This window comes from Galleria mellonella, unplaced genomic scaffold (genome assembly GCF_026898425.1).
Source record: "Galleria mellonella isolate WM207_F2 unplaced genomic scaffold, CSIRO_AGI_GalMel_v1 utg32, whole genome shotgun sequence".
NCBI lineage: Eukaryota > Metazoa > Arthropoda > Insecta > Lepidoptera > Pyralidae > Galleria > Galleria mellonella.
The window spans coordinates 1243479-1268881 of NW_026442075.1; the positions used below are offsets into that span (position 1 = coordinate 1243479).

The 25403-nt window shown below is 34.8% G+C and overlaps 2 protein-coding genes across 2 annotated transcripts in view; one reads left to right on the forward strand and one right to left on the reverse strand.

Annotated features, from left to right (window-relative positions):
- LOC113510848 (protein groucho-like) overlaps positions 1-21506 on the reverse strand; it is a 28698-nt gene extending 7192 nt beyond the window's left edge. Inside the window, exons 1-17 of the mRNA XM_052896263.1 lie at positions 21102-21506; positions 20866-20963; positions 20719-20782; positions 20438-20482; positions 19449-19586; positions 18732-18764; positions 13811-13951; positions 12489-12617; positions 11439-11537; positions 10429-10482; positions 7049-7168; positions 6263-6465; positions 5279-5543; positions 3948-4127; positions 2965-3043; positions 2106-2270; positions 313-512 (exon numbers count right to left, since the gene is read on the reverse strand). Coding sequence (XP_052752223.1) covers positions 313-512; positions 2106-2270; positions 2965-3043; positions 3948-4127; positions 5279-5543; positions 6263-6465; positions 7049-7168; positions 10429-10482; positions 11439-11537; positions 12489-12617; positions 13811-13951; positions 18732-18764; positions 19449-19586; positions 20438-20482; positions 20719-20782; positions 20866-20963; positions 21102-21143 — 2055 coding nt within the window. The 5' untranslated portion in view covers positions 21144-21506. The remainder of the gene's footprint in view (positions 1-312; positions 513-2105; positions 2271-2964; positions 3044-3947; positions 4128-5278; positions 5544-6262; positions 6466-7048; positions 7169-10428; positions 10483-11438; positions 11538-12488; positions 12618-13810; positions 13952-18731; positions 18765-19448; positions 19587-20437; positions 20483-20718; positions 20783-20865; positions 20964-21101) is intronic.
- Positions 21507-22153: 647 nt separating this feature from the next.
- The window catches only part of LOC113510759 (protein fem-1 homolog CG6966), a 91440-nt gene continuing 88190 nt past the window's right edge, over positions 22154-25403 (forward strand). The window contains exon 1 of the mRNA XM_052896373.1: positions 22154-22451. Within this exon, the coding sequence (XP_052752333.1) occupies positions 22392-22451 (60 nt within the window). The 5' untranslated portion in view covers positions 22154-22391. The remainder of the gene's footprint in view (positions 22452-25403) is intronic.

Consider the following 25403-nt stretch of genomic DNA (forward strand, 5'->3'; position numbering starts at 1 on the left):
AAGTTTCGTACTTCGTATCAGTCTCTTAACTGTACACTGCTGAACATAAACCTCTCCCATGGGGGGTTTTACCATTAGTTACCATGTTTGGCAGGCGGATTGGTAACCACAGTTAGACTTTGGAGATGTTTAAAGAGAGACGTTACTGCCCATCCCTCGCCCTCAACTGCCTCACAAGGTTATCATACATTTAAGTTTTTTTTTATACAACTTAGAATGGCAAACAAGCTGACGGCCCACCTGATGGAAAGTGGTAACCGTCGCTTGTAGACATGAGCAGTAACATGGACATAACAGAGTATACTGTAATACCTGAAACAAGCTGGCGCCGTAGGGCGTACGCCAGGCATTGAGGAGGTTGTCCTTGCCGGTGGAGACGAACCACTTGCCGCTGGCGGCGAACTTGAGCGAGAGCACGCACGACTCGTGCAGCAGCAGCTGGTACCGGTCCGGCTTGCCCGCGTGCAAAACTTCTACGTGAGAGTTCTCCATGCCTACCGCCAGCCACGAGCCTGACCAAGACATATTTACAAAATAAAATGAGAGCAGGTGCGCTTCAGGCTACCTGGTGAGCCTGAGATTTTGGAAGCTTCTACCACGAGGTTACTCAATCTTTTTTTTTTTTATTTTATGGCGCTGCTCTTGAATCTTCGCGCCATCCTCGAGTACTAATTTTGATGGACTTGATTTAAAGGATAATTTAATCCTTCTTTGCATACTGGTGGAAATTTCCATCATAACATTGAATGCCCAAAAAATATATAAAAGAACAATTTCACTTTAAGTTGATCGTGTCTAAATACCTTTTTAATATCCATTGCAGAAAAAAAAATTATAGCTGTCAAATTTATTTTTCAAACCATTTTTCCTTTATTTTGAACATTAATTATATCACCTTGATTTATTTCACTAATAAAAAAAATCATGCAAAGAAGGGTTAAATAATTAATTTAAATTTTAATAAATGAATGAATGATTTTTTTTTCTCTTCATTGAAGGTAGTAAAAGGTGATAGCTTAAGGTACAATTAAATGTGTAAGAATATTTTGTTGTTGTTTTATTGGTGCCTGCAGTAGGTTTTAAAAAGACCTGTGTTACAAGTCATCAGTGGCCCAAAGCCATGGACTATACAGATATAAAGTAACCAATTTGTGTTCCATCACAATGACAACAATAAAGCGATATAAATTAAGAGAATAAACATAATATTAAATGTATGGGTAGCAAGTACATTGTATAATATGTTGGAGTGCATAGTTCTTATACTGGTTTACGCAAGTAACGGCTAAACGTAACAGCTAAATTTCTTAAACAATTTTAGGCAATATTGCATTCTGTATTCGGCAGTATAATCGTAAAAAAAATAACTAAATAAAAATCCTAATTAAATTAATCTGAATAAAAATTATTCGTAATCAATGGGAGGAAATGGGGGAAAACTATTAGTAATGGGAACTAGCAGAATGAACTATACAGAATGTCAATACATACTGTATTGTTATGTATGTATTGGAATATAGATCCACCTCCACACAGCATCCTTGAAAATCATCATGGTAAAATCGTAGTGAAATCATTATGATTGACCAACTATCCTGACTTTATCCTCACCTATTTTTCATCACTGGTGCCCTACCAACATTCACTCATAGGAGGGGTTGCCATTTATTTAGCATCCCGCATTAATTCAATTTTTAGTGCAAGATATGTGTACAAGGACTTTTTTTTTACAGCACAGGGGGCAAACGAGCATGCGGCATGGTAAGTGACTACCGCCACCCATGATCACCCACAACAACAACGGCATTGCAGATGTACTGCTGGCCTTTTAAAATGGAATATGCTCTTTTCTTGAAGGTTATGATGGCGTATCGGTTCGGAAATACTACTGCTGGAAGTTGATTCCAAAGAGTGGTTGTGCGTGGAAGAAAATGCCTTGATAAACGCACTGTGGAAGACGGCCACTCGTCCAGATGGTTGAGATGAAACTTTTGCTCATGGCTAATGCTAAAGATATTATCTATCTCTCTTCATTTAACCTTAGGATTGTAAGTTCGAATATAGTATTAGCACAGAGTACTGTTTTATGTTGTGTAGATACGTACCGGTGGGGCAGTAGCCGAGCGAGAAGATCTGGCTGGCGAAGTCGTGCTGGTGCAGCTGGCGGCCTTCGCGCAAGTCCCACGAGCGGACCGTGTTGTCGAGCCCGCCCGTCCACAGCCGCGTGCCGTCCGGGCTGATGTCTATACACGATGCGCCGTCCGTGTGACCTGACACATACAATAGAGTTTTTTTTAATTGATGATAATAGAGTGGTAATCCCGCCCAAGCTATCGGTACACACTGGCGTGGCACCAGTGAGGGATGATAGGCAAGGATGAAAAAGCAGGTGAGTTAGCCCATCATGAAGAATACACCTGGAATTCAACACGATGGTCTCCAAAGGAGACCACGAGAAGGTTGACCTACCATGGTGTATTGCTAGCAATGTGATAGATAATCCGCATTACTATCACATTGCTAGCAGCTATCCCCCCCCCCCCATACAATAGAGTCATACTTTTTTAATGAGATAAAATGGAATGATTACTCCGCCAGTGCTGGAGAGATGGGGGTTAGTAAAGCGGACTACCAGTCTCATTGCTGGCAATAAACCTTGACAGGTCGACCTCTACCTTTAGCACGGGCGGGACTACCATTCCATCATCATCCATGAAAAAAAACCCTGGACTATCACTATACGCCAGCTCGACACCAGTGAGTGATGATAGATGAGGATTAAGACAGGCCAGTCAGCCGTTAGTGATTAATTATCCTGGAATTAACCACAATGATTTACAGCGAAGACCGGGTGGAGGTCGACCTGACGAAATATATTGCTAGTAATGGAGAAAAGGAAGAAACAGTGAAAAATTGTTGTTTGAAAAATTCAAAGCATGTAAATAACAACATAATAACATTTACCTTGAAATTGCCTAACTAATGTTTGGTTCTGGAGATCCCATACAGCTATGTTGCCGTCTGAACAGCAACTGAAGCATACCTGGTGAAATACACATATTTTTAATAAATATTAGGACAAACATGTAACATATATATATACGAGGTCTAACAAAAAAATAACCGTTATTTTCAAATTTCGTGAACGTAATTACAGATGTCCCCAGTGTACGTGGTGACGGCGAGGGCGGGAGGGTCGGTACCTTGGAGTCTGGGCTGATGGCGAGCGCGTAGCAGGCGGGCGCGGAGGAGGTGAGCTCGGCGCGCATGCGCGGCGTGGGCGAGGCCAGGTCCCAGATGTCCCCAGTGTACGTGGTGACGGCGAGGGCTGATGGGAGCGCGTCGGGGCGCTTGGAGTCTGCGCGCTGATGGCGAGCGCGTAGCAGGCGGGCGCGGAGGAGGTGAGCTCGGCGCGCATGCGCGGCGTGGGCGACGTGGTGACGGCCAGGTCCCAGGCGGGCGCGGAGGTGAGCTCGGCGCGCATGCGCGGCGTGGGCGAGGCCAGTCCCAGATGTCCCCAGTGTACGTGGTGACGGCGAGGGCTGATGGCGAGCGCGTAGGTCTCGGCGCGTGGGCGAGGCCAGGTCCCAGATGTCCCCAGTGTACGTGGTGACGGCGAGGGCGGGAGGGTCTGGGCTGATGGCGAGCGCGTAGCAGGCGGGCGCGGAGGAGGTGAGCTCGGCGCGCATGCGCGGCGTGGGCGAGGCCAGGTCCCAGATGTCCCCAGTACCTTGGAGTCTGGGCTGATGGCGAGCGCGTACGTGGTCGGCGCGATGCGCGGCGTGGGGCGGGAGGGTACGTGGTGACCTTGGAGTCTGGGCTGATGGCGAGCGCGTAGCAGGCGGGCGCGGAGGAGGTGAGCTCGGCGCGCATGCGCGGCGTGGGCGAGGCCAGGTCCCAGATGTCCCCAGTGTACGTGGTGACGGCGAGGGCGGGAGGGTCGGTACCTTGGAGTCTGGGCTGATGGCGAGCGCGTAGCAGGCGGGCGCGGAGGAGGTGAGCTCGGCGCGCATGCGCGGCGTGGGCGAGGCCAGGTCCCAGATGGACAGGTTGGACGCCTCGCCGCCCACGATCAGCGTGCGCCCGTCCGGCAGCAGTTTCACCGACCGGATGTAGTTGTCGCGTTGCTGCCCACCGAGAAGGAATACAATGCTTATAATCTTTTAATTATTTTACCACTATCTGCTAATTATTTTTTATCTAACTGCATTGGGTTGGCTGACAGAGATTTCTTTTAGAGATAAACCTACCCTTGCTTAGGGGGGACGGGATTATTAGTAATGGGGAAGGTTATCCCCATTGCTATTAATATACCCGATAGGTCGACCTCCACGCGGTTCCCCCTGGAAACCATCGTAACTAATTTATCATTGAATTCCTCATGATACGCTAACTGACCTGCCTTTTCATTTTCACTAATCATCTTTCACTGGTGGTCTGCCAGTGTATACCGTTAACGCAGGCGAGGTTACCATTGCATTATCATCTATTGAAAAGCCCATCTTTACTAACAAGTTGTTCAACTAATATTTTATTCTCATGCAATAAATAATATATACATATGTGTATTATAATCCTATTCTTGTCCTATCTATATATCTTCGGATCAATGAACACTTATTTAGGCGTGAAGTCTACGCAGACTATCAGTCGAGTGTGGTGTATCACATAATAAACCAGTCAGGTGCCAATTAAACTCACACGTCGAGAATACTATGTATAAATATATATGACATTAAATTACTTTTATTGTATCTCTAATATAGCATAGAAAAGGGGGGAAGGGATTGTTAGTAATGCGGACTGTCAGTTACATTGCTAGCAATCAATTCTATCATGTCGACCTCCACGTGGTCCCTCCTAGAAACCATCGTGCTGAATTCCAGGTGTATTCATCATGATGGGTTAAATGACCTGCCTTTTTATCCTCACCTATTAACCCTCACTGGTGCCCCGTCAGCGTAGGCCAAGTTATCACTCTATTATCATCCACATATATATGTATGTATATATAGAATAGAATGATGTATGTATTTTTTTTAATGGATGATAATGGATTGGTAAACCCCACCCGCACTATCGGTATACACCGGTGGGGCACCAGTGAAGGATGATAGGTGAGGAGATGAAGCAGGTCAGTTAGCCCATCGTGACGAATTCAACGAGAATTGTTCACTATGGTTTCCAGGGGGAACCATGTGGAGGTCGACCTAATAAGGCATACTGCGATGTATGTATTAGTATAGAGTAGAGTAGGTGCGTGGTGCGTGGTACGTACCAGGCAGTCGAGCTGCGAGAGCGGCTCCATGGCGGCGGGCGAGGCGGGGCTGGAGATGTCCCAGAGCTTGACGCAGCCCTTGCCGCCCGTGTACGCGTGCCGCGCGTGCGCCGCCGCCGCCAGCGCCACCGCGCACACCACCTCGCCGTGCGGCAGCGCCGCCGCCGCGCGCGCGCCGCGCGGTACGCCGGGCCCGCCGCCACCGCCCGCCGGCCCGTCCGCGCCCGCCGCGCCCGCCGCGCCCGCCGGCAGGTACGAGTACGCGCTGCCGGCCCACGGGTAACAGCGGTCATTACTTTCATTTGCCAAAGTGGGAAAATGTTGTAATCATTTTCTTGAAGTAGATGTTGCCGAAGTCCATATCACTGATTATTACATTAAATTTATTATGTATAATTCCACATCCATTTAGTAACGATCAAATGACAGTGATCTGTTAGCGACCTTTTTTTTTATACAACTTAGAATAGCAAACAAGCTGACGGTCCACCTGATGGAAAGTCGCCTATAGACATGAGCAGTACCATGGACATAACAGAGTAAACTGTTTCGCCCATGATACCCCCCATGCGTTGCTATTCCTGAGGACTCAGGTGTTATTCCTCTGTACCTGTGGTGAACTGTCAGCTTGTTTGCCATTCTAAGTTGTATAATATATATATATATATATATATATATATATATATATATAATATAAATTTTTCTATAAAATATTACTGGTGGTGGTTCTATAATATTGCATTTAGAGTTAAGTGTAGAAAGTGTTATCAGTCTGTATTGATATTATTAGAAAAACACTAGAAAATGTACTTACGTGTAAAATATGTATTTTTTTTATGTATATAATATTCTATGTTGTCAAATAATAATTGCAAAACAAATTAATTGATAGATAAAACGAAACAACATAGTCTTTTTCATGTGTTTTCTCTCTTAATACTATTAATGGATTCATTTATATTAGAGAGCAGGCAATATACTTACGACTTGGGCGGAGCGATGCCGTTAGTACGCATATGCGAGTCGTACCCGTGCGGAGCGGAAGCGGGCGCGGACGCTGGAGCTGGCGCGGAGGCGGCGGCGGGCGCGGGCGTTCTGTACGGATACGAGGGGAACCCGTACCGTGCGGAACCCGTCGGCGTGGGCGCGCGGCCTAGCTTCGCACCAGATGGCGTGCCGGGCTTCTCCTGCGGACACACCGTTACCACAGTGTAAGGAACTCAGTTGTCCAACACATATATCCGAACTATTAAATATTAATTCTGGAGGCATTGCTAAGTCTATGCTTATTTTCTGCACTGTTCATATTTTTATACCAATGAAGTGGCAAACAAACATATGGCCCATCTGATGGTAAGCGGTTACCGTAGCCTATGAACGTCTGCAATACCAGGAGCAACGAGCATGTTGCCGACCCTGAAGGAACCTCTTTAACCCCCTTTGAAGACCCCTAACTTCCAGTAAACATATGCAAATTAATTTTATTAAATATTAGTATTAGCACCAGTATATGAACTACATAAATTATAGTCCTTCGAGCCAGATATGACCTAGCAACCAATAATTGTAAACTGTACAAGTGTTTTTTTTTTACTTTCTTTCAAATTAATACTGTAGCTCTAAAAAAGAGATAAAACAAATCACAGCCGAAATAGATGATGTATAATGTTATGGTTTAAACATTGACTGAGGTGAATACTTTATTCATCAACAAATAAAAGGTACTAAAAGCAATTAAGGAAGTAACCAAAATAAGAAATAATTACTTACGTCTTTCGAACTTTTGGGTGTGGATCGACTTGACGAGGAACCCGATCTGGACGGTGGCCTGGGTCCGTTTTCCGTTCTTTCGCCACCATCTGTGCGAACACTTGGAGATCCTCTTTCCTCCTTTAATCAAAACATAAAAATGTGTTTATATTTTATATATCTTAGTTATATAACAGATGTGATTTCCTTTATACTCTAAAAGCAAGGTTGAACCTGCTCGTAGCATTTATAGAGTTAATTATATTCTTCTTTTACTACAAATAAGTAGCGAATTACTTTGTTCTGAATAATATGGCATATAAGACAAAAAAAATATTGTTTTTCATAAGATTATAATATTCAATATTTACTTCTATATTTTTATATTATGTACACATATTTACATTAACAACCATAGACGAATAATAGAATGCTATAGAGAAAAAGAGATAATATGGCGAACACTTGTCTTTTACGCACGTGTATCTGTAATGCATTACAATTCGTGCGTTGTTCACCGTACCAAGAATATCTACAATAAACGATACATCCCCTTACTTACAAATACTAAATGATTCGTAAGGATTTTTTTATTATTGTTTGCCGGTCCTAGGGTTGAGCGAGAAGAGCGGTTGTTCTAGGTGCCAGATCATAAAGGAATAGTATGAAAATCTTTTTCAAGAAAAATAAAATTATAATGGCCTTTTGAGACGTGTCAGAGCAGTGTTGATATTTCCAATAAAAGTTGATTTTTGAAAGGTTTTGAATTATTATTTATTTCACATAAAATCAAAGTGTTATAGAATTTACGTGGGCCGAAAGACAATCTCGCTTTAACCTGATCAAGGGCTAAAGCTGGCACAGATATATAGATAAGTTATATTATATATTAATAATCGTGAAATTTTAAAATTATAAGTAAGGGGATTTAGTATCAAAAGTGGATTTAGACCAAACAAACGAATCCTTACTATTATACTTGCTTTACTTTTCCAACAATTTTTTATTTTAAATTAGCTAAAAGAATTATTTCGCTATTCGGATGAATTCGCGAAAAATAGGACAACACCAAATTGTGTGTATCCATAACAGTGTTATGACGTAAATAAACTATATCTCTGTTATGGTCTATAACTCTATAGCGACAATGGAAAAATGAATTTATTTTCTCGTCGTTATGGAATCTTTTCAAAGTTGTCAATGGACCTTCAAGTGGCGCCATCTTCACAGCGTTTTTTTTTATACAACTTAGAATGGCAAACAAGCTAACGGTCCACCCGATGGAAAGTGATCACCGTCGCCTATAGACATGAGCAGTACCATGGACATAACAGAGTATACTGTTTCGCCCATGATACCCCCCATGCGTTGCCATTCCTGAGGACTCAGGTGTTATTCTTCAGTACCCAGTAAATTTACGCTATATCCCACCCTTCAAACCGAAACACAGCCATGCAAACACAACTGCTTCACGTTGAAACATGAATGGGACGGAGGTACCCAAGCAATCGACTTTTGTACAAAGTCTCTCTCTGGTTTTGCCTAAGCTTATCAATTTTCTAAGTTTTTTTTTGGTATAAAACTAGAAAAACATACTAAAGATGTATACGTAAAAACAGATGTATTAAATAGAAGTTAACTAAAGTATAATATTGAAATCGGAGAATTCCATCGAAACATAGATATTTGACTGGTATGGGCGCTATTGAAACGAGTGACCACTTTTTTAATATCTAGAAGAATCCAATATATAAATATCGTATCAGTACAGCCATTACTAATGCTTCTATATATCAGTTTTTGTTTCTTATTCTAAATCCACCTCTAAATATCAAGCATACTATGGACATGATGGCAACGATGGAGAAACGCAGGAAGCGTGCGGGGCAGGGAGTGCCACAGACATACTATTATTCAAAACTGAGGCTCGTTTATTTACCTCTGAAAATTATTGATTGTACAGTTTTGAAATGAAAATTGAATTATTTAATAATAAAAAGAAATTATAACCAAATCAATTATTATTACTTAACCAAAATTGTTAAATAATTTTCAAATTCTAATAACTGATAATGTGATAGAATCGTTAAGTTTTTTTTTAACTCGTTTTAATCACTGTAATTTTATGCGTACTGTAATATACTCTAAAATTATACTAGCTCTTTGAGAAAGCAACGGAAACATGAGATGAAATTATGCACGCGATAAATGTCATTATTGACTAAACCAAACGGTTGTTTTTAAAGTATTATCTGATAAGTTTTATGAGGACTAACAGTTTTATTTCTATACCTATAGTGCGCCTTTTTAAAAAGCCTATTTAGAACACGAAAAAATTATAATTCTATGGTATGAGAGAGAGAGAGAGAGAGAGAGAGATAGAGAGAGAGATAGAGAGAGAGAGAGAGAGAGAGAAATAGAGAGAGAGAGAGAGAATGAAGAGATAGAGAGAGAAATAGAGAGAGAGCGAGAAATAGAGAGAGAAAGAGAGAGAGATAGCAAAAAATCATGTACCAAATGACATGTATCAAATTTTGCATTTTAAAATGGCGCACATATAGAGCACGTCACCTGAGATGTGTTCATTATGTAGAAAAAGAAGTGAAAAAAGAATAGTAACTATTGGAATGAAGAGCAGCAAAATACCCCGTCAGATTGACCTCCAATCAGAAACCATTATGATTAATTCTTGACAAATTCGTTATAATGAGTAAAATGATATAATTTCATTCTAGCCTATCATCTCTCAGTTTCAGCTTATCATAGTAGTGGGCATAGTATAACTAGTTTGGACATTTTTATGATATTTCGAATGACGAATGATTTGATGGCTCATCTGGTGGTAACCATTACCTATAGACACGAACAGCACCATAGATATTTTAAAATACATTGCAATATACTAAGTTTTATTGCCTCTGTAATTCTCTAAACTCTGTAATTTCACCGACAACTCTCATCCACAAATTGAAACACAGCCATACAAGTACAGCTGCTTTATGGTAGAAAAGCGAAAGTAACTGAGGTACCAACCAATGCAAACCATTTTTATACAAAGTCTCTCTCTGGTAAAATCACATCATGGCAAGCGTTAACTGTCCACTGCTGAATATAGGCCTCCATCTATTGGGAAGTCTTAACCTGTAATAGTTGCCACGTTTGGCAGGCGGATTGGCAACCTCAGGCTTTGGTGATGTTAAACATGACATGTTCTAATTTTTAAGTTCTATCACTGACAATTTAGTACCTTATTTTTTTAGTTTAATTTTTAAGTTATTTATTTAGTATAAAAAACAAACATTTAATAGTTCAATTTAAATGTAGACTGAACACATATCTAGTGTCGCCCTCTATCATGCAAAGTATTAGCCCTCATTTCATATTCACAAACAGCATCTTACCTCGTTGGCTACATCTACAACAAGATCTTGGTCACTTTTTTCAGCATCACTGTCCTACAATGTAATAATTTATTATTAATCATATAATTTGTCTTATCGTTAATAATTACAAGCTGTATTGTCTAACTTTGATCGTAGCGAAATTTTGTGAGCCATTTAATTGGATTTAAAAGCGTCATGCCTGATAAAGCGTTGATGTCTGGCAGTTGCTGGATACAGGTGAATTTATAAATTGTATTTTAAAACATAGCAACATAGTACAGTGTCACAGAGTAACTTATTGCAACTCAGTTACCGTAATACCAAACTATGTGTTGCTATTAAAAATTATCACATTTTTTTTATGTTTCATTTTAACACCATCTAATTCTGTTACTGCAACTAGGAACGTGTCAAAATATACAATTGCACACGATTGAAAAAATGTTTAATATTTTTAAACATATTTTATATAACAGTGTACAACTGGTGCAATAAAAAAATAATAAAAATGTAAATCACGGATATCAGGTCATGTAATTTATTTTATACAATATTTATTAAAGGCACTACAATACGTTTAGAAAATCATAACATATTTCAGTATTTAATTGTTAAAATTGATATTTGTACTTTAAATAATTTTCACACAACTTTTAATTAAAGTGAGACTATAAAAAAAAACTGCGAGTTCTGCAATTGATATATAAAATGCGTTTATTATGTTGCCAGTAATTTTACATAGGACTATTTTTCTGCATCATTAAAAGTAGGAAACCACTTGTACTCATATGACATGATTTTTTTATTTATTTTTTTAATGGCAACACACAACCTGTTCAAACAGACTTATTTTTGTACTATTCATAAAAACATGGATATTTTAATAATTATGTTTTATGTATTATATGTACTATATATTCGATACACCGTACGACAGCAACTACCACCGATCTGAGTGGACACAATCGTATAAGCAACGTGAATAAGGAAGCGACACATACACTACACAGACTCACATGACTGTGTACCTTCTCCTCTTTTCTGCGCTTCACGTCCAGCGCTTCGGGCTCGACGGGCGAGCGGGGACGGTACTTTTGTTCCCGCTCGTGCGGTGACACCGACCGCCTCTGTAGTAACCAATTACATATTTATTTATTTACAGCAAGGCAACAGGTTACAAATTAATATATTTATAAAATAAATATTACGTAAAAAGGCATTAAATTTGCACTCCAATATCTGCTCTGCATAACATTCGATATTAGAAACATTAAAAGAATGACGGCTATAAATTTAAAGTAACAAATTGGCAGCCTTAATGTAACATTGCAAGGATTTTTGGAAAATATCAAGGTCCTTGCATACATTGTTATATTTTCTGCACATGCAATATTCATTTATTTAGATTTTATTGATTAATACAATTCACGATGAATCAATGATTAATGCTGTATAAACCACAAATCCAGCTCCACATGGTGTTTTGTCACTTATGGACTTGAGCACCTACATATTAGTTTGAACCCTTCGACTCAGTGCAACGGCGAGCTATGAGAATTGTCGATGATCCCAGACTTATAAACGATTAAAACTCTTAAGTTTTAGGAGAGATTTTGCCTCACTCTGCGTGCTCTACCGCTTGTACAAAGGACTGTGTTCAGAGGAATTGTTCAATATAGTGCCGCCCACAGCCACCTTCTACCATCGTACAACTCTCCATCGACAGGGAGTTCAACCCTATATCTAAGAGCCTAGATGGTCGCATACAGCGCAATTTCGGAGATGTTTCCTCCCACGAACGCGCAGGCTATGGAATGAGTTCCCCGTCGAGGTTTTTCCAAGAAACTAAAATAAGAGGTTCAAAAAAGGGATAGAGATTACCTCAGGGTTGACAACGCGCGCGGAATGTCCCTAGTATTACAGGCGTTCATAGGCTACGGTAACCGCTTACCATCAGATGGGTCGTATGCTTGTTTGCCACCTCTGTGATATGAAAAAATAATACAAAAAGCGGACTTAATTGCTAATACTCGAACATTAACTACTTAATGTGTGAATACGCTTATGCAAGTGTATACCTGTTGTAATACTCTAGAGGCGATGAGACGGTCGTCCTCCCGAGAGGGTGGTTGACCTGGATGCAGGGGCGGCGCCGGTCCACCAGGCAGCACCGGCGGCTTGATGTCCGCTGGAGGGGGCAGCTCCACCTGTGGTAAAAAAAAAATTGTTTTAAATTTAAGAAACTGCTGCCATAAGAAGGCATGACTGTGAGTCGATCTGACAGGGTATATTGCTAGCAATGAGACTGGTCTAGTCCGTATTACTAACAATCCCTTCCCTCCGGTCTGACCAAATTTGGAGACTAAAGGTAATTTTTATTGAGGCTTTAGTACACCTGGGTGACTATGTCAGCCTCATAGGGAATTATCTGAATATTAGGTTTATAGGACATAGAACAAAATGTGGACATGGAGGAGAATGAAAAGGATAAGCTGGACAGAAAAACTAACGAACGAGGAAGTCCTGAAAAGAGTGAACGAGAAAAGAACATTAATTAAAATAATAGAGAATAGAAGAGGCAAAATGCTGGGCCACCTTATACGACATGAGGATTTTTTAAGAGCATAGTAGAAGTAAAAATAGAGTGCAAAAGAGGAAGACCGAGGAATAACTACATGGGACAGATAAAGGAAACACTAGGCGTCATGTCGTATAGGGAGATAAAGGATATGGCCTGCGATAGAGCTGGCTGGAAGAAGATGCATGAATTAGTTGCACCGACAAGAGGAAGGTTGTCAGGTTGACTATGTAGACTGAAGGTTATGCAATTTTTTCATATTATAACTCAATACAAGTTCTAATATAAGCGATTTTCTTGCTCTGTTCAAAGCCTCTGTTATTTCTTTTTAATAATAAACACACTAAAATATTTTTAATTATTTTTTTTAGTATTTTAATTCTGAATTAGTGCATGATATGATATTCTGAATTTTAATAAGTAACACTTTATTTATCAATTTGCCTTTTGAAATTAAAAAAAAAGTATTTCAGGTATCCTCTACAGAACTAATTAACACCATGGTACATTTACCTACACACTGACAGTTTCAAAGGGACAAAATGTAGACACCATCACTGCACAAAAGTAGGCAGTAATTTCACTGCACATGGGACTAATTTTAGACACTCTTACGCATATTTATTTTTTTGCACACAATAAAATATATATAAGTATAGAAGGACCTAATGCCCGATAGCATTCTCTACCAGTCAACCATTACGCTAAATAGACAGAGAGTAAATAGCGTTGCATTGGACTAACAAAATCAATATACAATAGATGCAAATAACTAAATTTTGAAAAAAGCTAGCTAGTGTTTTAAGAGCGATTGTTCATCACCTTTACCTTATGTGGTGGCGGGGGCAGGTGCGGCGGCGGCGGAGGACCGGCCCCCGGCGCGAACAGCAGCCCCCCGGCCCCCAGCAGCCCGCCCGCGCCCGCCACGCCGTGCGACAGACCCGCTGATGCATGTATCTGTTGCTGGAACATAAATATCACTTTGATATAATACGATGGAACGCTTATACATAAGTAGATCTTTATAATTACCAGAAAGTTTATTTAAATGAAGCCTAACCTCTTTATTCACAAAATTGTCAAACCTAAACATAAACCTTTTTTGGTTATTAGACTGTTTCGTTTCTTTCTTTTACATTAAATTCCCAATTTGAAAGAAAGTGACAAGACAGTGTAATAGTAAAAGTAGATTTGTAAGTTTTAATTTTTATGAATAAGAGGGTAAATGTATAAAACATACCACTATTTGTTTTAATTAAATAGCCCAATTATTTTAGTTAATGAATAACTGTTAAGCTTAATTTACATCACAAAATTAGCAACATAGAAATGTTAAATTTGATATATATATATATATTTTAATTCTCTAGAAATGAATTTAAACACTTAATCTTGGAATATATGTGTTAGTTTTATTCCTTTTACTCCAATATTAGGAGAAATGTAATTAATAAACTAAATCGATGTGAAAATGTAAAATACATAATTACGAAATGTGTATACAAATAACAAAAAGAAATGTGGTAACTATGATAGTAATTATATTTCAATTAATTTAAATCATACAATTAAAACAAAATTATGCCAATTATCATATCAAATCAGTGGCGTAACTATACCATTTGGGGCCTGTGGCAAATTCTTTTGATGGGGCCCTATAATTTATTTTCAAATAAAATAAAATACACAGGTACAAGGTAAAAAAAAATTCTGAGCTCGCGGCCTTTGAGCCGGGGCCCTTTTGGGTCGGGGGCCCGTGGCATTTTACCAGCCCTGCCATCCTATTGTTACGCCACTGTGAGAGATGTTTGAAAAAATATTTGCTATTACGTATTATAAAAAACGAAATTGGGTAATCGAGACTATGTATTTAATATATAAATTGAAATGAAATTAAATCATATTTAATATACTAACAAAGTTATCTGCTGTAAATAATTTATTTAACAATTATACAGTAATATTTTGCACACACCGTGTGATCAGGTTGTGACATTATTTAGTAATGAAAATACATTCATACAAATAATTCAAATAAATGTCTGTTATATTTTGCATTTTAAGTACATATTTGACAAATTTGCATGATGGTTTAATTCCAGTGACGAACATAAAGTTCTTATAACCATCCCATTAAACTTCACCTATGTGGGTACCTATTTAAGAATATATATATATATATATATATATATATATATATATATATATATATATATATATATATATATATATATATATATATATATATATATATATATATATATATATATATATATATATATATATATATATATATATATGTATTTAAGGTTTTCTAAAAGAACTATGTGAAATATAACAAAAAAGAATAGTTAAAATTGTTATAGTCATAATGTCTCTAATAATAGTCATAAATATGCAAAAGTTTAAATTAAGAATTTCTTTTATTTATTTATTAGATTCAGACAACTATAGGGCCAAGTTTTAATACATACAAAATATCAATAAAAGACGAATACATTACAAAGTAGTAATAAATTTAGTTAACAATGAAATGTAATCTTTTAACATCAACGAACAATTTGTGTTGATTTATACGGCTTAATTGCTACAACTATTTACATTATCTTGTTATGAATCGATCCGTATTTAAATTGTACTTTGAAAAGAAATGTGCAAGCCTAGCAATACGGATGTATGACAGATGCCATAGCAGTGTCGTGATCATAGTGGAATTTATCATGCATTTGTTGTGTGTAGCCGAAGTTTACTTACACAGAAAAAGTTTAAAAGTTAAATAAAAATCTAGTGACGAATTTTTTTTTTTAATGAAATAAATGGATTATTTTTAAACCCATTTATCAATAATAAGCTATAGTGCAGAGCGTACCATAGCAACAATAAAGGAAAATAGCAAAGATCCACAGCATTTTCCAGCTGCTCAGACCTTTTATGTAGGCAGGGGTAATATATAGTAATATCTATATACTAATCCAATAACAAATATGTTAAAAGTCTGTTATCTAAAAAAAAATATATTTGCTATCAAATGACTTTTAACATATTACAAAATAGATATCCGACCGATATGGGTGATATCGAAATGGGTTCTAAACTTTTTTGCGCCATCAATATCCAGAGGAAACCAATATATAGTTATCGGATCGGTATCCATATTACCCATGCCTATTTTTGTGGTTACAGTAATATTAGTATTATGCAGTTGTCTCTATAATAATTAGAATGTCAAAGAAGCTGATGGCCCACCTGATGGAAAGTGATAACCTTCGCCTATAGACATTACAGAATACATTGTGATATTCTTTTGCATGCTATTTCACATTGACAGATAAGATATGCCAGTTAATTACGTACTATGATTCAAAACTTTTATACTATAGTCAGCAAGTCGCAAGTGATACTTCTGATGTTGCAAACATTCGTAAGATATTGCTGCCGCGCGCCAGGCAGGCCTGCTTGATTATCAACCTCAAAAAATTTAGTTTTAAAACTTTTAGCACAGCATAAAAATTAAATAAATTCGTGGCTATAATTCCTAATGGGGTAGCCATAGACATATGTAAACTAAGAGTCAACATGTTCACAGTTTACTGGGCGTATTAGAACCCAACGTGGCACGGGGGCAAGCCCGCTGCCATCGCTGGGATTAATATCACAACATATTAGTCTAAAATATCACAAAGTTGATTATTAAACCAATGCTCCAACACAAGATACAAAGTTGCAAATCAAATCTTGCATTCACGGGTTATAAACTACGTGGAAAAATCAACAGTGCTCGCATACAATAAAAAGATAACAAAACATTTATATCCAATTAGTTTCTCCAATGTAAGTGGCTCGATCAGTGTTTGTTAACTTGGTTAATGCGTACATTTCACAACAAATGTTAGCTTATGCATTTTCTGAATTATTATTTTTATTATAGTGAAATGATATTGTTAGTATATTTTTATTCTAAAACCATTTCCATTCGTGAAATTGAGGAATATAGTTGAAATCTTACTAATTAAACAACATATTGAGACACAGAAATGGATATTAGATTGACAAATTAGTTATCAATTGACCAATTTTATATATATATATATATATATATATATATATATATATATATATATATATATATATATATAGTCCATTTATGTATCAAATTTATTCAAACCCAAATTAATTACAATAACATTGCAAAAATGATTTGCATATTGATTGACTAAATATTAACGTAAAAAAGCAATAATAATGATATAGAAATAGTTAATATAAATAAAAAAATTATATAGAAAGTTAGTGAAATTTACTAATATTTAATATAGATATATTTTCATTACATATTTTAAATTGTATTTTATAAAATGCCTTTGGCCAACAGTGGCTTTCTTACGCTTATATGGTAATCAAAGAACAAGTTAAATATAAAGCAACCAATATTTTACTGAATTAGGTGTTATATTGCGGAAGTCCATATTAATGGTTAGTACATAGTTTGATTTCACTACATTGGAAATAGTTTGATTCCACTACCACTACTATTGATTAATTTGTCTGAAGATGCCTTGGTTAGAGGTGGAACACGTGTCGTAACATGTGTGTGGACTGAATAATGGTCAGAAACTGATAAGCAATATGTCTATACCAGAATGTCATAGATCTTCTATTAATAATAACAGTACTCAATTTTCAAATGTCGGCAATCTCCCTCATACTAATGTTTGAGAAATTAAACAAAACAGTTCTAATCGACTAATCATAAAACAATCAAATTTTTAATAATTTAATCTTTATTAATGTTATAAATATGAAAGTGAGTTTGTTACCTCATGGTGTCTCAACAGCTTAACTCATTGTTGTGAAATTCGGCATACATATAATATAGGTTATTTTTATCATAATAAATTAATTTATTCTGATCACTTGGAATAAGTCGCAGGTCTAGCTAGTCCTGCTAATATTATAAATGTGAAAACTTGTAAAGATGCATGGATATTTAGATATTTGTTACTCTATCACACTTAAATGGTTGAATGAATTTGAATGAAATTTAGTACACAGCTAGGCTATATCCTAACATAATACTCAAATTACTGTATGTACTGAATCACGCGAGCAAAGCTGTGGGAAACATAAAATATTTAATAAAGATGAAATATTTTCATATAAAACCGAGAACAACAGTTGTATGGTTTCAACCCATATTTTCTAGATCAATCGTTGTATTTGATGTGTTTAAATACTTATTTATCTATTCCAATTTTTTTATATCTGACAATTTTTTTAAATATTAAATTAATAAATATTTTAATAATATATATATTCTTTTGATAGAGATAACAGATAGAGCATTTGCTACATAAAATTTTGTGAAACAGTATAAAATTCATGAATGTGGCAAATATAAATCATAATCAGTATATTATTTTTAAACTTATGTTTAAACAACACAGTTAGTTCATTAATTTCCCCTTACAAATGTGTATAGATATCAGATAATCTGTATAGATTATATAGATAACTCAAGGATCAATAACAATCCAAATAGATACATCTATTATCTGATAAGTGATTAATTGATAATGCATATCTCTTCATATTCTCGAAAATGCAACAGCTAAAACAAACACCATGTTAATTTTGAATTTTCGTTAGGTGACCAAATAAACTGGCAACAAAAGTGTGTCAACGTAAAAAATTAATTGTTAATCACAACAAACATAAACCAAGCACGATATCCAACTGGACTTACAAGGAGTTGTTGAAGGCCCTGCTGATGTTGTTGCTGCGGGCGACGGTAAAAAACAAAAGGCTTAATTATAAAAGTAATTTATGGTGAAGTTCTAATGTGTTCTATTCTTCTTAATAATAAAAAATATATAAGTAGTGCATTTTTCCTGCTGACCCTATTTACGGTGTAACATTACATGTCTTTGTTATGCACCCTGATGGGCATTGTTTGATTTCTGATGACACAGAGTATATGAATTCGACGACCTAGCAATTAGTCTTCTGTATGCTACTGTTTATAAGCATTTTTCTGCTTACTAACTAATTGCTATATAATAGTAAAGCATATTATGAAGGCGCAATATTGAATCTTAATACATATTTTATCACAATGGCAGTGTAGAGTCAATGGCTTAATTATTGTTGTCATTATCTAGTTAATTCAATTTACATTATAACTTAGCTGTGAGAGACTAAAAGTTACTAATAAATATATTATTGTGTAATGGTAAATACCTAAGTACACTGTGTAAAATTAAACAATATCTCAAATAAATAAAAATACTATTTAAATATGGAATGGGTATATGTAAAAAAAAAAAAAAAAGTTGAATTATATTGTTAGCACAAACTTTTCATTTTAAAGTACTGGCAAAGTTGATAATTCTACATTAGTTTAAAGCAACACACCTGTGAAATATATTAGTAAACATTTTAATAATTAATTTATAAAACTTACCCCAATAATAGCATTCAATTCAGACATGGTAACTTGTTTTGCCCTCTCCACAGCTGATGCAACCTGTTGCTGATGCTCTTGTGCCAAGAATGGCAGAACTTGTCCTATTATAGCACTGAGTCTTTTTGCAATCTCCGTCTGTGTAAGAAAACCAATATTATTAAAGAAATTAGTTAATTATACAGAATCTTTGTCACTTGTTTGCCATTCTGAGTTGTATAAAAAAAACTTTACATGTGCAGTTTGTACACTAGATATACTTGATAAGCCTACAATACCCTACAAATACAATACAACAATGTATTCAATATGTTGTTGGGGTTGTTTTAATTTTATAGTGTATCGGGGATGTTTGCACATATGTGATCCATTCACATATGCTTTTATGCAACAATGTGCAAGAGGTATACATTTTAACAGACCCAAGCATTGTCATGAAATTTCGGGTGGATGAAACTAGATTTAAAAATAGTAGGTTTGGTTTGGCCATTTTGAGAAGATGGATGAAAGAATGAATGTGGAAGAAGCGAAAGAGGTTTGTTTGAATCGAAGTATTTGGTGTTCCAACGTTTCTGTCTACTCTAATGGGAGACAGGCGTGACAGATATGTATGTATGTATAAAAATAGTATAAAGTAATAAAAAATAATAGTTTTATAACAGACTTTTAACATATTAAAAATAGATGTCTGACCAACATGGGTGATATCAAACTCACCTATTTTCTGCCATCAATATCAAAAAAAAAAAACTGGTATATCAGATTGTTTTCCATATTACCCATGCCTAATTAGCTTTACATCATTTTTCAATACAACCCATGTTACTTACTGATAATATATATATAATTTCTATAAGTGAAGGACTTTTTTAAATTGCTTAAGTAATTTTTGAGTTTATTCATCACAAACTAACAAAAAATTGAATCCCCTCCACAATGTTAGACAAAGAGTATAATTTTTCAACACCGACTATATTTTAATAACATACCTGTTTGTGCATTTCTACATTTAGACCATAGGACATCTCATAATACTGAAAAAGAAAAAAATTATATAATGAAATTAAACTGATGCTGAGTTGTTGCCTTTTGATATGACTATATAAAGAAAATTATCAATTAATAGGATAATATACATAATTATTTAAATTATTAATGATATTAAAGAATGTACAATGAAAACAGATAACATAGTATTACCAAATTCTAAATGTAATATAACTTCATTGTACATATAATGTTATTTTTTAAAATAATAAATAATACTTACCATTACATAGTGCCTCTGCATTTCTGTTTTCTCATTAACTAATTTGTCACATTCTATTTTTAATCTGTAAGTGAAATGTTTATTGACATAATAAATTAATTTATTAATCTAAAAATTTGAAAACTGAGCACTTTGTTGCACACTTACGAATGATATTGGGCTTGTAAAAAATTAAATTCCTCTTTAATACGCTCTAAAGAATCTGCTATCGTAAATTTTATAGATCCCGCCGTTGGTTGAGGCCCCTGGAATAATATAACGATACAAACATGGTCTATAGACATTACAATGCAAAATAGGAAAGTATATATATATATTATTTAAGTCAACAATAACATAAACAAATGTAAGTAATCGTAGAATAAATAGAAAATAACACAAACCCTTACTGCGGCGGCTGGATGCCGAGACGGAGTTGGATACATGTTGCAACTAAGTTTCAATATTATTAATTACAAGCACGATCAAATATAATGTTCTTTAGATCCGTTAGCTAGCACTATGGGCAGCATTTCATTAATTACGTTCTGCCTCTGCTATAACACACTAAATACCGGGGAGATCGACTTACGCGCTAATGACAATGATATGCACAAACTTTGCCTCAAAACTTTTGAATTATCGGTCATTATCATAACATATACAACTTTTAAGTACGACTACCAACGATGGTATATAAAATAAACTACAATTTAATTGGAAAATAACAAGTAATATTAAAACGAGTAACAGTTTGGCAAAATTTTAACCATAAATCCACGCCGTAATTTTTGTTCGGCTGTCATTTCTTGATGTCATCCATCAATCTCATTCCACAGATTATAGAACATCACTCATTCTTGATCATGCTATTCTTAAATCTGGACTCGTCAATTCGACTTCATATTCCAAAGACATTGGAATAGATCATTCTAAATGGTATCCGTAAGTAATAAATAAATAAACTAGGTAAATTTTATGATGATGACTGTCTATAGAATTATAGATAATAAGCTATCACAGTCTCTATAATAAATATATCTAAAAAGCGATAATCGAATGAACAACGAAGTTTCTACTGTCCAGAGAAGTAGGAACTGAAATTTAAAATATAAATTAGTTAATTATTTTGTCACTAATTTGTAATAATGTAACTAACAACATTATTACAAATTATGAAGTGTATTAAACCTATTTAGTGATTAGGAAGCAATCTTGCGACGTACTATTTATTACTATTACTACTTATTTATATATTATTACTATTTTTTGACAATAAATAATCGTTCTTGTAGTATTCGCCGGGCGAACTTGTATATATTTATTGTTTTAAAATATTTAATCAATATTATAAAGTGTTTGATCATCTATGTATGTCTTAATTTTTATGTCAACAAGCAAAAAAAAAAAAATAGTTCTTTATCTATAGTCAGTTCCAAACTTTTTTATTTTTATAATGGTAGAATTGGGTGAATCGGCGAGAAACTGGCTGCCTGTCTGATTCCAGCTTATCGTATCGTCGTCTTGCAGCTGTTATATAGTCAACGTGTGTCGTTTCGGAGTGTTTTGAATCATTTGGTTGCTTTGATTATTGGTGACACGGTGCAATTTCAATGATTATTCTTAGAAGAAAGTGCTGTTCCTAAAGTGGCATTTTGTTGAATGTGATATTTGTCATCGGGAAGAAAACCAATATGGATTTCAAAATAGCCGTTTTCAACGCTGCACGGGACGGGAATCTTTCACGACTAAAAGTAAGTGTTTTTGAAACATTTATAAGCTTATTATTATTAGTTCATGTAACTGTAACATCGTAAGCTTTTTGTCAAGGAAAATTTTTTGTTTAGTCACATAGGTTTTAGTAGTATTCCTATTTTCTATTATAATTTACGATTAAATTTCAATAAATAACTTATATATTCATAATCGCTATACATCACTATAATATAAAAAATGAGTTCTTAATGTTATTTAGTTAATTGACGCATCGAAAGATTATTTGTGTAGGTAGGTTGTGTAATGATAAGTATTAGACTGGGAGCAGGTACCCCACTTATTTGAGTCGATCCCTAATCAGTGCCAGGAAATTTAGAAATGGCCTGAAATTCCTGATAGCACATGCACACAAACATACATCAATAACTTTTTGTCTACTAAATAATCTCTTAAAACATATAAATATTTTAATTTAAAAAAACCAGTTGATATTTCTAATTAGAATAATTTTGACAGAAGTGTGTCAGTTTCAGAAACACTGCTTCATAAACTTATCACAAAAATGAAATAAAAGTTTGATTTGGAAAAATATTATACAAAAAATATTATTATATATAATAATATGTACTATAAAGAACCAGATTTTATACAGGCATGACTCAAATTTGGTGCCTTTGAATATTTTTTTACATGTAATAAAAAATAAAAATTTAGTTTTAAAAATGGATTACACACTATTTACTTACTAGTAAGTATGTCAGACTTGATATTAATGCAGTCTGAATATGTTTTCAAAACTATAAAATAAAATATCACATGTGTTTATTTTTATTAATTAATTTACTGTTCTTTGATACATGTGTGAGGTATTTATTACAGTTCTTGATATCATATTATTGCCTGATAAAATTCAGTAAATAATATCTTTAGACTTAGTAAACATTTATGGAAAATTCCTTTTATTTATGTAAGGCAGGTAAAAAGTAATACCTTATTTGTAGACAAGTCACCCAGGAAGTTATAAGTATGTATCTGCAGTACAATGCAGGTTTCTCAGTAAATGCAATAACAAAAACTTGACCTAAAGTAATTCTACTAATATGTGTAATGTAATTTAAGTATGCAACACATCTAAAGTTAAAAAAATTAGTTTATATATATATATATATATATATATATATATATATATATATATATATATATATATATATATATATATATATATATATATATATATAATAGTTTTTATATATTTGTTATTATTTAAATTTAAATTCATCTAGTCATTTATTTCACTTAATGATTATTTTCACTAATAATACTTGTACAATATTGTTGTAATGTTTTTAAAATATTGTACTTAAAGGGCTACTATGTTTCCAGTATACAAGTAAAATGGCCAATTTACATTTATTTACTTTTTCTTTCTAATTTGTATTCTGTCACATAACACAAACTAGTATACATATACACACATATCTGCCACACTTCTCTCCCATTAGAGTAGGCAGAAACTGGATGTATTCATTACATTACAATAATAATACAAAATATATATTTAAAAAAAGAATCTTAAAAGTAAAGAGCTTAAAAAAAGGTTTGCTGCCCAAGTTGCCAGTGACAATGATAACAAAAATAAATAATAATGATGATGAAGGATACAATACGTAGTACTTGAATGCCTCAATATATCAATTTCTCTTTATGTCACTCTCTCCAATAATATCTGTCATTCTGTTAAATTCAAGTATCTAATAAATTTAGTCTTCTACTTTTGTATGTATCCTAGAAGAAATTTTGTCACAAAATAATATAAAATTATAATATCTCCTTTTAACTTTAACCATTATCAACCATAACTATTATTGTAAACCATTCTCTCTGAAAAATCCCTAATATAGATACTCAACAAATACAGATAAGGAAATTTTATCACATTGATAAAATAGCAGTGTCTCTTCCAATCTTGACATTGGAAAAACATCAAAGTCCCAATGGAGCCATAATTAAAATAAAAGTTTGCTGGTGAAGCTGCCAGTAACAATGGTAATATAAGTAAATTCTGATGACGATGCTCTTTACTTACTGTCGAGTATTTAGTTCAGACAATGTAATTTCCTCATTTACTATGTGTAAGGACACATCACATTGTAACCCTTTGCATGATCATAAATTTAGTAAACTATGTAATGTACGTGTAGAATGTAGTAGAACAAAAATAATTTTTACTAGCAGCTTTTATGAATATGACAAATGAACCAACTTGATACAATGGTTTACACTTAATCATATTATAGAGAGCTCAAAGATTAAAAGTATGCCATTCCACCAATCAATACAACTGTGTTTTTGTATTGTGGTGACAGATCAGTTGAATATTGCATGACTGCAATATTCAAATGATTTGATTACAATTTAGTGATCTTTAGAAAATGTTTGATTTTGTTACAATTAAAATCTTGGAAAAAATCTTATGCTATGGTATTAACAGACCATGGCATCGCTATAATCATAGGAGTTATAATAAAAAAAATTATGCCAAGATTATTTAAATTTTTAAGATAGTTTTAGATACTGTCCATGGTGTATTCAAGCAATGGTACTTTTCTCTATCAAAATTGATCCTTAATTCCACTCCTATTCCTAACGCTTAATTTTGTTATTATAGTTGTGCTTGCATAGTTTTGTTTCGGTTTTATGGATGGATTATGATAATATATGGTATAGTATGGGGTATAAATGCCTAAATCCATAATCCTTAGGAATGACAACACATAATGCCAATGGTACCCGGCATTAGTAAATAAGCTGTGAGTACATCATAGTGTTCACATTGTGTGTTTACAGATAATGGCTCTAATTTTCCACTAACTACATCAACTTGTTTGCCATTTTAAATTGCATAAAAAAAGAACTTCCGGTTTCTCAGTCTCGTAATCTAATTTTGGAAACAAAGACAGGACAACTTGTGCATTTCCATTGAAGTCCAC